General features: G+C 35.7%; 1 protein-coding gene across 9 annotated transcripts in view; it reads right to left on the bottom strand.

The window, feature by feature from the left end:
• The window catches only part of GTF2I (general transcription factor IIi), a 102438-nt gene that overhangs the window by 62541 nt on the left and 23270 nt on the right, over nucleotides 1–16627 (bottom strand). For 8 of the 9 annotated variants that reach the window (XM_045543158.1, XM_045543163.1, XM_045543160.1 and 5 more), the window contains exons 2-8: nucleotides 16343–16446; nucleotides 12813–12951; nucleotides 8344–8478; nucleotides 7321–7504; nucleotides 7120–7148; nucleotides 2923–2977; nucleotides 2390–2433 (exon numbers count right to left, since the gene is read on the bottom strand). In XM_045543158.1, coding sequence (XP_045399114.1) covers nucleotides 2390–2433; nucleotides 2923–2977; nucleotides 7120–7148; nucleotides 7321–7504; nucleotides 8344–8478; nucleotides 12813–12951; nucleotides 16343–16441 — 685 coding nt within the window. In that variant the 5' untranslated portion in view covers nucleotides 16442–16446. Of the gene's footprint in view, nucleotides 1–2389; nucleotides 2434–2922; nucleotides 2978–7119; nucleotides 7149–7320; nucleotides 7505–8343; nucleotides 8479–12812; nucleotides 12952–14927; nucleotides 15004–16342; nucleotides 16447–16627 lie in introns of those variants that run through there. The other variant, XM_045543166.1, reaches the window with a different exon arrangement.

The raw sequence follows: 16627 nt of genomic DNA, 5'->3' as shown, positions 1-16627 counted from the left end.
ATGAAACAATTAGCCACAGATTAGAAAAAATATTTGTGAAATCTTATTTCTGATAAAAGTCTTATATCCAGAATAAAGAATTTTTACAACTGGCAAAAGAAAAAAAAAAAAACCAACCCAATTTAAAAATAGACAAAACATTTAAATAGACATGTCACCAAAGAAGATATGTGAACACATGAAAATATGCTCAACATCAATAATCATTCGGGAAATGCAATTTAAAATCACTACGATATCCAAAATATATGAAATTCTGGAAAAGGCAAAACCATAGAGACAGTGAAAAGATTACCAAGGGTTCAGGGGAGGGAGGAATGAATAGGTGGAGCACACAGGATTTTTAGAGCAATGAAATTACTCTGTGTGATATTGTAACAATGGATACAAGTCATTATATATTAGTCAAAACCCACAGCAAATCCAACACCAAGAGAAAGCCTAATGTAAACTATGCACTTTGGGTAATAATGATGGGTCAACATAGTTTGCGGACAGTAACAAACGTACCACTCTGACGAAAGATGTTCATAGTTCAGGGGAGTCTATATATGTGTGGGGGCAGAGGATATACGGGAACTCTCTACTTTCTGCTCAGTTTTTAAAAAAACTGAAAAAGAAAAATCACAATGAGATACCACTTCACACCCACTAGGACTGCTATAATAAAAAAGACAGACAAGGCCAGATGCCCTGGCTCACACCTGTAATCCCAGTACTTTGGGAGGCCAAGGCAGGAGGATTGCTTGAGCCCAGGAGTTTGAGGCTATGGTGAGCTATGATTGTGCCACTGTACTCCAGCCTGGGTGACAGAGCAAGACTTCATCTCTTTTTTTAAAAAAAAAAAAAAAGGCAGTTCATTTCTTCCTCAGCTAGGAAGGATGTGTTGAGGTTGGCATATCCATCAAGAACACTAACTACTACCATGGCTTCCAATGCTCTGATGAAACCTCAGATGCATGGCCTCCTGGCCAGGCATATCCATGCATATTATCTGTGGTTTCATGTTGTTGCAGCATTCACTGTATCCCTGGGGATTGCAGCTCTCTGTAAGTTTGCTGTGGCTGAACCAAGAAAGAAGGCATACATGGACTTCTACAGAAATTATGATTCCATGAAAGATTCCGAGGAGATGAGGAAGGCTGGTATCTTTCAAAGTGCAAAGTGATTCTGGAATATAAAAAATTTCTTTGGGTTGAATTACACAGAAGTCTGTCACTGACCTGTGTTCCTGAGCTATGAATATGTGGGCTGAGGAACAGTTCCTCTTGATAAATAAACAATTAACAAATACTGTGGACAGTGGGAAAAAAAGAAAAGTCAAACAACAAAAGTGTTGACCAAGATAAAGAGAAACGGAAACATTCCTATACTGTTGGAGGGAACATAAAATGGTATGTTGCTTAAAAGTCAAACAGAGTTACCATAGAACTCACCGATCCACTCCTACTTATCTACCCAAGAGAAATGAAAACATTTCCACACAAAAATGCGTATGTGGATGTTCATAGTAGTGTTATTTAAAATAGTCAAATATGGAAACCCAAATGTCTATCAAATGATAAATGGATAAAGAAAAGGTAGTATTATTCATACAATGGAATAATATTCAGAAATAAACTACTCATAAATGCTAAATCATTCTTTAATGAATCTAAAAACATGATCAGAATTATGCAATATACCTACCATATAGTGTATAATTCTATTTATATGAAATGTCCACATAAGACAAATCTATAAAAACTAAAACTAGATTAGTTATGGCAACAGGGAGTGATAGCAAATGGACATCAGGTTTCTATGTGGGGTAATGGAAATGTTCTAAAATGAGATTGTGGTGATCATTGCAAAACTGTTAATTTACTTAATATCACTGAATTTTACACTTAAAACAGGTGAATTTTATGGTATATAAATTATATCTCAATAAATCTATCCAAAAAAACCCTACATGAAATAACACGGTAAGTATGATACTTAAAAATAAGGAATTAGATACCAAAGACACCTTAGAGTCGAAAATGGTTTCGCTGGAGTGTAGAAAATGGGAGTGCAAAGGGAAAAAGGAGATTAAGAGGGTATTATACTGATTTTTTTAAAAAGCACTATAGAACTAGTTGACCTTTTACATTATGCTTATATAATTGTATAATCTATAAACATGTGTAATTAGCAAAGAACTTCCGGCTACCACTTATTAAGCAAAGTCTCTTTTTAGGTTTCAGTATAATATGATAACATTAACAAATAATGTCACACTTGGAATTTGTAGTGCTTGCCCATTTCTCATCAAAACAATACAATAATTGAGTCAAAAAGATACCTTCTAACCCAAGGAAAAGTCTTCCTTAAATTCACAATTGATTCTAAAAGCACTAGTACATACCAGAATCTTCTGTGGGTTCAGTTTTCACTTTGATGGGACCACAACTGAAAGGAGAAGGAAACCTGATTCAAGCTATGCAATGGTGAAAGCCACTCACACACTATTCCAATATGCTGGATCTCAAAGTATACTCTCACTCACCTGACCAAGGTGAATGCAAAACTGCCTCAACTTAACATTTACATATTTATTTCTTGCATAAATAAGAGTTGTCAACTGAATTGAGAGCTTTAATTCCAATCTACCTTTTGAGAAAAAAATAAATACTATAGAGTAGCATATTAACTTTCCACTTTAAGGCTTTCTGATTCACAGTGTGGTCAATCACATCAGCTTCACCTAGGAAACACTACTATTCAAAACGACCAAGTCAAAAAGTGCATTTTCACAAGATCCCCAAATGATTTAACTGCATATTAAACTTTGAGATGTGTGACATAAGGCATTTTTAATATTCTAACATCCCAATAATCTAAAAACTAAGACTTTGTGAGGTGTGGAAGTCTAACAGTAGTGATGAAATTAGGTTTTACCTTCCACCTGGAGATAGTATTGACCTTTCAGCATCTGATACCATCACACGACCACCTATGTACAAAAAAAAAAAAAAAATTAGATTTAGTTTCATTTAACACTTCAAATATAACTAATATTTCTGAAAGCTTTAATACAGAATAACTGGGGGTAGGGCTGGGTTTTGCAGCTTTGGGTTATACTAGAAAAAGCAATGCAGTAGTTACAAAACAGTACACTTTGCTCTCTCCTATAAGGTAGATAAATAGTGATGACAATCACCTAACAGCTTTTCATTCCTTCACCCACCAGCACCCTCCTTTTAATGAAAAAGCTCTTATTTTTGTCAGTGAGAGAAATACAGAAATATGCCATTTCTCTAGTAAGGCAGAATAAGTAGAAAAAGACTGATGTATAAATGATGATACAGATTGCGAGTAAGAATACATCTGGCTCAGAAGAACTGGAAAGGAGTGCCTGCAAACAGGTATGAGGTTTCTTTCTGGGGAGATAGAAATGTTCTGGAATTAGATAGTTTCGCAACTTATACTAAAAACCACTGAATTGTACACTTTAACACAGTAAATTTTATGTTATGTGAATTTACCTCAATTTAAAAATTGCAAAAGAAAAAGAAAAAGAGAAACACTGACCCCACCAAATGTTGATGAAGATGTAGAAAAACTTGAACTTTCATACACTGCTGGTGGGAATGTAAAATGGAATGATCACTTCAAAAACCAGTTTGGTAGTTTCCCAAAAAGTTAAACTTTCAACTACCAGACAGTCCAGCCCTTTCAATTTAGGCATTTACCCAGAAGAAATGAAAACATATGTCCAGATAAAAACTTGCAATCAAATATTCATAGCAGCTTTCTTTACAATAGCCAAGAAATATAAACAACCCAAATTTTCATCACCAGGTGAATGAGTAAACAAATTATATCATAATACTGATAAAAATGCAAACATTGAAATGCTACTAGGCAATTACAAAAGAACAAATGGAGCCAGATGTGGTGGTACAGGTCTGTAATCCCAGCTACTCAGGAGGCTGAGGTGGGAGGATCACTAGAGGCCAGGAGTTTGAGACCAGCCTGACAACATAGTGAGACTCTATGTCTTAAAAAATGACAAAAACTAGCCAGGCACAGATCCAGTCTCTTTAAAAAAAAAAAAGAAAAAAAAGGCAACAAACTATTGATACATGAAACAACATGGATAAGTTAAAAAATAAGAAGCCAGACCAAAAAATAAAAATAAGATTCCATTTATATAAAAATCTAGAAAATGCAAACAAATCCACAGTGACAGCAAGAACATTAGTGGCTGCCTGGGAACGGAGCAGGCAGTAGCAGAAGGAAGAAACACCAATGGGCCTGAGGGAACTTGGGAACAAGGGGATGTTCATCATTCTGACTGTGGAGATGGTTTCACAGAGCACACACAGGTCAAAACCGACCAAACTGTGTACCTTAAATACTTGTCATTTGTCACATGTCAATTATACCTCATTAAATTTGCACGAGTTTTAAAACAAACTGGAAAATAAAATACCATCACAATGACAACATTTTAATTATACCTTGAGAGTTGGTAAAGCAAAAAGCTGAATCACACAAACCTACCCACTTGGGGCACTTGTTACAAAACATCCTATAAAACTATTTTTTAATTACCAACCAGGCCCCCAGGTCTCAAAATAAGTTTCTAGGAAAAAAACAAAAGACTTCACAAAATATAATTGGCAGACTAGGCCAATCTAAAACACTTCCAGGAAAAAAATATTGATCACAAAAACATATGAATTTTCACAAAAAAAATAAGTATGTGAGATAATGGATATGCTAACTAGCTTGATTTAGCCATTCCATAATGTATATACCATCATGTTTTACACAATAAGTATGTACAATTTTTAAATCAATTTTAAAAATTCATTTTTCAAAAACTTTTATGTCTGAATTTTAATATAAAAATGACAAATCTCTTTTGCAATCTTAAAAGGGACATATACAAAAACCCTACTACTAACAGCATACTTACTGGTGAAAGGCTGAATGCTTTCCTCCTGATATCACCAGGTGATGCCTGCGCTATGGTCAATCCTATCCAATACTAATATTCTAGCCAGAGCAACAAGAGTAAGAAATAAAGGCATTCTGACTGCAAAGGAAGCAGCAAATTGTCTTGATTCTTACACAACACGATTTGCTATGTAGAAGACCCAGAAATAAAAATAAACACAGTCAGGGTAAACTGACTTTCAACAAACATGACAAGGCAATCCAGGGAGAGAAGTCTTTCAGCAAACTGTGCTGGAATAATTGGATATTCACAAGCAAAAGGATAAATTTATACCCTTACACCTTGTACAATCTACAAAAATTAACTCAAAATGAACTATGATCTAAATTTAAGAGCTAAAGCTATAAAACTTACAGAAGCAAACATACAAGGCAAAGCCTCATGCTCTTAGGTTAGGCAATGGTTTCTTAAATAGGAAGTTAAAAGCATGAATGACAAAAGAATAGATTGAAAAGATTTCATCAATTTGAAACTTTTGTGCCTTAAAGGATCAAGCACGTGAAGACAACTCAAAGAAATGGAGAAAATATCTGCAAATCATCTATTCATTAAGGACTTGTATCAAGACTATATTAAAAAAGTCTTACAACTCAATAATAAAAAGACAAACCCAACTTAAAAACAGGAAAAGGCTCTAAATAGATATTTCTCAAAAAAAATATATGAATGGCCAATAAGCACATGAAAAGATGCTCGACATCAACAGTCACTACGGAAATGAAAAAACCAAAACAAGATACCACTTTACACCCCTTAACTGGAACCTTGACACTGTTGGCAGGAATATAAATTGGTGCAGCCACTTTGGAAAACAGTTTGGCAGTTTCTTAAAAGTTAAGAATTAATTTACCCTACAATCCAGCAATTCCACTCTTAGGTACATAACCAAGAGAAATTAAGGTGTGTGTCCAGACAGAAACTTGTACAAGTATGTTCATAGTAGCATTATTCATAATAACCAAAAGTAGAAAAAACTCAAAATATCTATCAATGGATAAACAGGTAATACATTCATACAATGGAGTGCTTAATGGTCAGCAATAAAAATGAACTATTGATACACCCAACAACTTTGATGAACCTCAAGTGAATTCTGCTCACTGAAAAAAGCTAACTTCAATAGGATACATACTGTATATTTCAATTCTATAACATTCATGAAATAAGAGGTAGAGATAATGAAAACATCCTAAAATTAGACTGTGATGATGGTTGTGCAACTTCAAAAATTTTTAAAACTGTAAATTTACTGTCAATGAATTATACACTTAGAACGGGTAAATTTTATGTCATGTGAATTACACCTCAATAAAGCTACTAAAAAACCTTTTCACCACAGTGAGACTAATACAAAGATTAACAAAACAAAATGTATGTGTGTGTATATATATATATATATACACTATTTTTTCCTTTTATCCTTGGTTAAAACGTTTCCAATGATACTGGTTATTTACTTTCAAAAGTCTCAAATAAACCTAGCTACTTTCTTAACATATTTTCTCTTCAAATGACACAGCTAGACATCCCTAAGGAAGACCTGTTGACATCCTCCTCGTTCTTCAAGGGCTCATCCAAATGCCCTCTTACCCATGACATCCTTCCTGAACTACCAAATGAATCCAACCTCTGATGCATTTCCAGCACTTTCCCTGAACGGGTTCTCACACTATGGATGTTATGCTCTTGCCATGGTCATTTTAGGCACGTTGTCTCTTGCATTAGACTACCAGCACTCAAAAGCTGTAATGCTTATCACGGTTGTGTATCCCATCCCCACCCAATCCCGTGCCCAATAATGCCTTGCCTGTTCGATGACATTAGGCAAATTAAATCCTACTCATCATTCTAGGAAATGATGACAAACCTGGGATATGACTTTTTCATGCTACCTTGTCTAAGATAGTAGATATCTTATACATGAAGAAAGGAGCTGAGCTGAAAACAAAAAAACAAGGCTTTCCTTCTCAGCTCAATGAACCTTTCTTGGTTTATATGAACATCTTAACAAAATGCCTTACATTATGTTCTCAAAGAAAAGAAAAGAGCAGCAATTAAAATTTATTAAAATCTGGCAAAGTGGGTTTAGGAACCCAGCCAGCCATCACGTAAACAAAGCAATCACTTACCTAGATGCTTCTTTGGCTCTAGGAAAGGTCTGCATTAAAACAAAACAAAACAAAATATATGAATACACAAAAGTATTAGAAAGCATAAATTTAAATGACTTCTGCATTAAATAAGAATTTTTAAAATATATTAAAATAAGCTGAATATTCAAATTTATATGAATAAGCTATTGATGGATATGAAGGGAGAAAGCACTTCACCTCTTAATGATGAATGAAATCCCCGCTTTGTTCTCCAAAATCCATTTCAGGGTTGCAAGGTCATAATTTTCAGGATGTTTAAAGGAAACTCCTTCTGGAAGTCCCTGCACTACCACAGCCGACTGGTCTCGCAGCATCTTCTCATATGGAACAGGTACCACTGTGGATTTGCCTAAAGCTTTCCCTGGGGGAGGGAGAATGAAGATAAACATCATTAAATGGCAAGATGAAAGAACTAAATCATCACTAGGTTTATCAGGGCTTAATAAACTATACTAGTGCTTTTTTGTAATATCTGATTTCAAATCTACTTTGAAATACTACAGGGTCCTATTACCCATCAGCAGAAGTTCTAAGGGCCAAAATGAAAAGTATATAAAATACTTTACTTTAAAGCCTACACAAAAGGGGAGAACAATGGCTGACTCCTTGTACTATTCTTTCTTTCAGACGGTCCCATCCTGCTATATTCTAATACACAATTTGGCCTCAGAATATTGGAGGCTGAGAAATGCAACTGTTACCAAAAAAAAACAGAAAATTTCTGCTAATATTCTCATTGAAAACTTATCAGGTAAATACACCCTTCATTCACAAATAGGTGTATTCTTCAGCCTGTCTGTGTACAGCAGGCAGTGAGCGCCACAGATGCTAGAAACCCCATTCCAGAGTTAAATTTTACATATAGCCCCACCATAAAGCCCCTCCTCCTTTCATAGTTTTCTTGTAAGAGCTTTGTTTTACCATGTGACTGGATTAAAACGGGTGGCTGTGCAGGGTATTGGAGAGATGAGCACCCATGTCAAAAAGAAACAGCTTAAACAGCTATAATCTTTCTGGGTTCCTCCAACATGGAAGTGGAAAGTAAGGTTGTTCCTAATATTAACCCAGTATTTGGGAATTAATCCATTTAACTTTTTAAAATGTATATTAGATGATTGTTAAATCAATCATGTAATCTACCCTTTAGAAAACTCAATTATATAATGTATCTTTTAGAAAATTAAACTGTATTGCTTTTACCATAACAAAAGCAGAAATAGTCCTCAACTGTTTTTCTGAGTGTTTCAATTTCTACAGCATCTACACTCATCCGATTCGACTGGGTTGTAGATTTCATTTTGTGCATCTCTGCAGCCTTTTCTTCTTCTTCAACACCTGTAAAACAATTGATAATATAAAAGATCCATACCCATTATCTTAATATGTATTTGGCCTTTAGTAAGAATATTTTTCCTATATCCTAACGTTTATGATTTATTATAAAAACAAAAAACAAAAAATATTATGAAGGAATTTTTAAAATAGAAACCTATTCAGAAGGAAGGATCTCAGTTAAAAAAAGAAAAAGAAAAAAAAAACTAAAAGACATAAATGACTTGAATGAAAGTGAATATAAAATGGCAATTATCTCTGAAATAAGCATACCTGTAACTAAAAATACTGCAAATACTACTGTACTAGTAGTTTTAAAAAGAAAAGATAACAGTAATTTATCACCTACCCATACAAATACAGGAAGATTATCATTACAAAAAAACATTCTAGGCTTCCAAAGTCCAACACAATAACCATTACACTCATGTGGCACTTGAAATGTAGCCAAAGTTGTTTTGTGTACAATACACTCTGGATTTTGAAGACTTAGTACAAAAAAAGAAGTATGCCAAATATCCCAACAATAATTTGTATTGATTACATGTTGAAATATTTTCGATATAGTAAATTAAAGTATTTCACATTTCTCTTTACTTTTCTTTAATGTCGTAAGTAGAAAGTTTTAAATTATGTGACTCACATTATATTTACTTCTATTGAACAGCACTTTTCTAAACCCCAGAAAAGGGCTTAAAATTCTCCCAAAGAATTTCTAAAACTATGTCATAAATCGATTATGTTTTAGAAGACCACTACTGCTCCTTATCTACATACAAGTAAATACCAGGCACTTAGGAATTATATATAAAAACTATTCTCCATGGCGTCAAATTATTAGTAACGAAAACAAAGCATGAATACCAATGGGCAGGGACTACAATTTGCATCTAAGGACAAGTCCCCTAATGCTTAGTTCAAACAACTGGAGAACACACATCGGCACAGGAAATATAGGGAAGGGGAATACAAACACAGCTGCCAGTGGGATTAGACCATTCATGGGACAGATGGCAGCTGATATACACATAATCAAAACAACGTTAGTATAAGGAAATATACAAACATAATCCAGGCCTTAAAATTTCTCAAAATGATAAGAAATATTAACAAAATCTTAAAAATAGATTACCAACATAAAGCTTTAAAGATTATTGGTGGGGGGGAGACAGACTGGCAGGGGATAGATGTTTTTGAAAAAAGACTAAAAATAAAATTGCTAATTGAAATTAATGAATTAACAAAACTTTCTATCCACTAGTAATTTGTTCAGCTTATCATAAATTGAATCTAAAGTTTAGATCTTAGAGACACACAGGCACACACTGGAGATATTGCAGGTCTAGTTCCAGACCACCGCAATACAGTGAATATCACAATAAAGCAAAGTCATAAAAAATTTTTTAGTTTCCCACCACATGTAAAATTTATGATTTATGTTGACTCTTCCTTCCACAAAAGATTTCTCTGTAGTGTGCAATGCTGCTTGACAAGTTTTTGTTTGTTTGTTTGTTTTTTGAGACAGAGTCTCACTCCGTTGTCCCAGGTAGAGTACAGAGGTGTCATCATAGCTCACTGCAACCTCCAACTCCTGAGCTCAAGCGATCCTCCTGCCTCAGCCTCCCAAGTACCTGGGACTATAGTCTCAGGCCACAACGCCTGGCTAATTTTTCTATTTTTAGTAGAGACAGAGTCTCACTCTTGCTCAGGCTAGTCTTGAAATCCTGAGCTCAAACGATCCTCCCGCCTCAGTCTCACAGAGTGCTAGGATTACAGGTGTGAGCCACCTCGCCCAGCCTACTTGATAGCATTTTACCCACAGTACTTTTTTCAAAATTGGAGTCAGTCCTCTCAAACCCCACCGCTGCTTTAACAACTAAGTTTATGGAATATTCTACATCCTCTGTTGTCATTTTAACAATGTTCAAAGTATCTTCACCAGGAGTAGATTCCATTTCAAGCAACCACTTTCTTTGCTCATCTGTGACAAACAATTCCTCATCCATTAAAGCTTGATCATGAGAGTGAAAAAATTCAGTCCTCTTCCACTTCTAATTCTAGTTCTCTTGCTATTTCCACCACAAACTACCTCCACTGAACTCTTGAAGTCCTCAAAGTCATCCATGAGGGATGGAACCAACTTCTTCCAGACTCCTGTTAATGTTGATGTTCTGACCTCCTCCCATGTATCACGAATGTTCTTAATGGCATCTAGAATGGTGAATCCTATCCACCAGAAGGTTTTCAATTTACTTTGCACCCAGATCCATCCAGGGAATCATTATGTGTGTCAGCTCTAGCCTTACAAAAAAAAAAAATTATTTTTAGAGACAGGGTCTCACTCTGTCACCTGGGCTAGAGCACAGTGGCACAATCATAGCTCACTGTGACGTCAAATTCCTGGGCTCAAGTGATCCTCCTGCCTCAGCCTCCCAAGTAGCTGGAACTACAGGTACATGCCACCACCCTCGACTAATTTTTCTAGTTTTTTGTAGAAATGATATCTCATTCTTGCTCAGGTTGGTCTTGAACTTCTAGGCTCAAGCAATCCTCCCACCTCAGCCTCCCAAAGTTTTAGGATTATAGACATGAGCCACCGAGCCCAACCAAAATGTATTTCTTAAATAACACGACGTGGAAGTTGAAATTACTCCTTGACCCCTGGGCTGCAGAATGGATGTTATGTTAACAGGCATCCAAACAACATTAATCTCCTTCCACATCTCCATCAGAGCTCCTGAGTGATCAGGTGCATTGTCAATGAGCAGTAATATTAATACTTTGAAAGAAATCTTTTTCTCTGAGCAGTAGGTCTCAAAAGGGCTAAAAATATTCAGTAAACCACGCTACAAACAGATGTGCTGTCATCCAGGCTTTGTTGTTCCATTTCTAGAGCACAGGCAGAGTAGATGTGGCATAATTCTTAAGGCCCTTAGGATTTTTAGAATGGTAAATGAGCTCTGACTTTAAGTTACCAGCTATATTAGCCCCTAACAAGAGTCAGCCTGTTCTTTAAAGCTTTGAAGGCAGACATGGACTTGTCTCTAGCTAGGAAAGTCCTAGATGGCATCTTCTTCCAATATAAGGCTGTTTTGTCTACATTGAAAATCTGTAGTTTAGTGTAGCCATCTTCATCAATGATCTTAGCTAGATCTTCTGAATAATTTGCTGCAGCTTCTGTTAATACATCATCATTTGCTGCTTCACCTTACACAGTCATGCTAAGGAGATGCTTCTTTCTATAAACCTCATGAACCAAACTCTGTTAGCTTTCAACTTTCCTTCTGCAGCTTCCTCACCTCTCTTAGGCATCACAGAATTGAAAAGAGGACCTTGCTCTGGATTAGGTTTTAGTTTAAGGGAATGTTGTGCCTGGTTTGACCTTCTATCCAGACCCCTCAAACATTCTCCACATCAGCAATACAGTTGTTCTGCTTTCCTGTAATTGGTGTGTTCACTGGAATAGCACTTGGTATTTCATTCAAAAACTTGTCCTTTACATTCACAACTTGGCTAAGCCTAGCTTTCAGCCAGTCTCAGCTTCTGACATGCCTTCCTCACTAAGCTTAATCATTTTTAGCTTTTGATTTAAAGTAAGAGATGCGGGACTCTTCCTTTCACTCAAATACTTAGAGGCCACTGTAGGGTACGTCTGCATGTATTATGTGCCTGTAGACATTCAACCTTTGGTCCCTTTCCAAATTTAAGAAAATGCTGTTATCAGTGAGTTAATATAAAACGACAGTGTTAGGTTAAACACTATGAAAACTGTCATGCAGTGAAAGACCACAGGTATTAACACCCTATAGTAAATTTCTCTACTGTGTGTCACTTATTTTGTCAGATAAGCTCACCACTGCTCCCAGACGGAGGATTACACAACTCATTACACTCTGATAAGGTGATTCCATTGAGGGAGTTAGGAAGAACTGTTTAACTTTACATGGTGCTTAAACAAACTCATTTGCACAGTGAAAGACTTGTTTTCAACACACCAAACATTTGTCAAGAAAAGAACAGCTTATCTGAGTAAGACCTTTAATCAATTCACAATTTCTCTACCACGTCTCTAATGGTGTTCCACCAATCCAGAGTAACACCAAGCAAACACAGTACATTAAAAATTTATCATTTTTCTCAAACTCTTCAGTGTTTATCCTTACATATTAGTATTTCAGTGACTTATTTTGAACATTTTGAAGTATCTTCATGAATATTTCAGAAAGTCTTTTTTAGTATAAATCTCATTCTGTTTTAGAAGAAAATATAACTTGCCATATATAAATAACTAGGCTTAAAATTTATGAAATACAAAAGATAAAAAATACAATGCTTACAGTATTTTACAAAATCTTTTTGGAAATCCTTTCTGGTATTGACAAAAGCACGTCCTCTTTCGGTTCCAACAACAAACACGTCTGTTTCATACACTGCGATGCAGGCCACTTCTGCCTTGGACTTGGCCAGCTCTTTACACTACAACACAAATCGCAAACATTATGTTACATACACATGTTTAAAAGCACCATTTCTGCTGGATGAATAAAAAAAAATCTAACATTTAAAACTGTCTTAACACATAATCTGGAATGAGGTGAAGTTCCTATATCTAGCCTTAAATATCATGTACAGAAGAGAGTCCCCCATTTTTTAAGGTGCCTTTCTTTCTAAATAGTGTTTTTGCCTGATTTTAAACAAAAGACAACACTGAATGTAGAAGGAAAAGAAAACAGACATCCCTTGTAATCTATTAAAGGTCAGATTCCTAAAGAAACAGACTCAGATTTCACGCAGGCTTGTGGGGAGTGCTCTCAATGCCACCCGTGAGGCACGAGAGGCAGGACGGGGCAGAGGGAGGGCTGAGCGCTGACACTGAGGCAACTGCACCACCGGAGCTTGGGCACTGGGGTGGCCCTCCCCGCAGGGGGAGAGCTCGTGCAAGGGGGTTCTAACACTCACAGCAGCTGGGGGCACTGGTGCCATCAGTCCTGAAAGGAGGAGGGCGGATATCTGAAACCCACTACACAATTCCACCTCCAGAAGTATCTCCCTATGGATATACAACTGGAATCACATTTAGTTTAATATACTACTTACTGACTTACTTAGTAAATTTCTATGAGATTAAATATTCTTTAAAAACTTTATATAGTGTATAATATTCCATTATATGGATATACTGCAATCCATTTAGTGCTAACATTATCGTAAAGGTTGGTGATTCTAATTTTCCCTCCTAAAAATAACACTACAGCAATAACCTGGGAACAAAATGTTTATGTGCATCTTGAATGACTTTCTTTCTTTTTTTTTTTTTTTTGAGACAGAGTCTCGCTTTGTTGCCTGGGCTAGAGTGAGTGCCGTGGCGTCAGCCTAGCTCACAGCAACCTCAAACTCCTGGGCTTAAGCGATCCTACTGCCTCAGCCTCCCGAGTAGCTGGGACTACAGGCATGCGCCACCATGCCCGGCTAATTTTTTCTATATATATTTTAGTTGGCCAGATAATTTCTTTCTATTTTTTAGTAGAGATGGGGTCTCGCTCTTGCTCAGGCTGGTCTCGAACTCCTGAGCTCAGACGATCCACCCGCCTCGGCCTCCCAGAGTGCTAGGATTACAGGCGTAAGCCACCGTGCCCGGCCTTGAATGACTTTCTTAAAGGACAGTCAGAGACATGAAAGAGAGTTTAAAAAGAAAACATTTAGAATAAATATTTTCAGGATTCTCAAAGCCTACTGAAATTTGCTTTCTAAGAAGATTCCTAGCAAATGTTACTGTGAAGCTTTTCTAGACACCTTTAAAAAGGGTATCTTAGTATCATAATCAATACTCCACTGAATGATATTAAAATTACGGTATTGTACCATAATTTTCTGTAAATTATTATATCCCTTGCCCAGTTTTCCAATGTGTTAGTGTTTCCCTATGGATCCATAAAAGTACCTAACTTATTTTAGGCACAGAAAGGCTGTTTATGGAATTAAATAATAATCACATAATAATTACATATACTTCTGTTTTAGCTTTTTATTTGTCTTAAAATAACTATGTTCTTACTCATCTAGAATTTGACTTGGCACAGGATGAAGACCGTAAGTTAAAGCGTTTTTTTTTTTTTAAACAAAGTAGCCCATTTTCTCAGTATCAGTTATTGAAAACCATAGTTTTCCTCTTCCTCTTTTTGATTTGCATAAATAACCACCCTTTAATTTATTAAATGGAAATTATTTCTGCATAATAATTGCTTTACAAGCTTATCTAGAAAAATAATTTTATGGCTACTAAGATGATCAGAAATCTTTTGAACTATAATAAAGCCACAGTAAAGAACTTTCTGACCTAGAGGTGAGCCAACACTGTCCCCAGCATGAAGGATGGTGTACTGTAAACTTGTTACATTACATTTGTGTATGTGCTGTGGCTGCTCACCTGTAAGGAACTCTCATTTACTTACCTTGTGATAAATGAGGGTGCATTCTTGCTGCACTATCCACACTCTTAGTTGGACAACCCTGTCACCAAAGGCAGTATTTATGAAACAGGAAAGCAAGATTCATGTACTATCCAAGGATTAGATCAAAGAAATCTATGGGCCAAGGAAAGGATGAAGCCAGCCTTGGTTTCTTTAACACTCTAACAAGCTAGTCAATAACTTACTAGTTTATCTGCCTATATTATACTTGGTAATATACAACTACGAATATGAGGAAAGATAGGCTTACTTCTGCTAGGAAGGAAGAAATTAAGGCTGGGAATAATGAAATGAATATGCCAAAGGCAAGAAAACTATAAAGAAATTCTAAGGAAGAGGATGGGTCTTATGTGACCCTATGGTACTCTATGTATAGAAAAGAATTAAAGTTATTTTATTATCAACAGAATAGCATTTAATCTCTAAATTTTCATTTAACATTAACCGTCACAAATTTTCATTGGTTTTATGACCACAAGGCAGAAATAAGTGACATTCATAAAACAACAGTATATAACCACTAACCATTCTAAAATTTCTTTAAGGAGATAGTTTTATAAAATTCTTAAAAAAGTTTTAAAAAATCCCCAAATAGGAAAGCAAAAAAAGAATCTACAAACTATGTCACACTGAGCTCTGTGAGGTTAAACACTAGCTACTGGTCAGCCACTACTGGTCAGGGAAAATGCATAGCCTCCATTGCTTAAAATATCTACTTTTAATGTGTTGGAAAATACCTAAGCCTAATATGTTTTATATCATATACTGTGTTTCCACCTACAGACCCATAAAAACATGATAAATTGTATAACTACCATCCTAGTAACATAAATATAAAACTGCGGCAGTAATACTTAACATTTCACTGTAATTATGTATAAAATAGACTTTTTTCCCTAAGTAAAGAGCTATCTTTATAATTTAGTAAAAGATAGCAAAGAAAAGACAATTATGAATGCATAAGCAAAATAAAATAGATATAAAATAGTAAATATGCCCTTATGGCCCAAAATTCTAGCAATTATCTTTACACAGATACAATAAAACACCAGCACCATATACTAACATACACACTCATTGTAAGTAACTTCAAATATTATACACAAATTCAAGTTAACACTTGCAAAACAGTGACTACCTAAGATACTGATAGCAAAAAAATTGAGCATAAATGCAAAAAATTAAATATTTAGGTAAGTTAAGAAGAACATTTTGAAGACGGTAATAAAATGTGATTTGAAAGGCTTAAATCCATAATTATTATTCAAGAAAAAAAACCCCTGCTCATTAAAACTAAAAATATAAAATTATATTTTCTACAAAAACAAATCAGCCTTTTCCACAAGCCCGATCCTATCCAATTATGGAATTAGACAGAAGCAGTAAGGCCGTCTCACCATGGACTCGAGAGCAGACATGAGGAACGTCACCACCATCCTGCTCTCCGAGGACTCCTCATCTTCAACAGGCAGGGTGGACATTGCTACTTGGGCCATGATCCCTGTGCAAGAGAAGTAAAAAGAAAGTAAGGGTAGAAATCTGGTGTCCTAAACCCACGTTTAGAGCTGTGAGCATCCTCACAGGCTGCCTAATGGACAGTTTTCTTGCTTAGGAGAAAAAATAAGGCTCAGAAACAAGTATGCTGTTTGCTCAAAACTCTTATCCTATAAGATAAATAATCT

Source organism: Lemur catta, chromosome 2, assembly GCF_020740605.2.
Source record: "Lemur catta isolate mLemCat1 chromosome 2, mLemCat1.pri, whole genome shotgun sequence".
In the NCBI taxonomy this organism is placed as follows: Eukaryota; Metazoa; Chordata; class Mammalia; order Primates; family Lemuridae; genus Lemur; species Lemur catta.
Note: the sequence above shows the minus strand (reverse complement) of the source record. Positions and strands in the feature narration are given on the sequence as shown.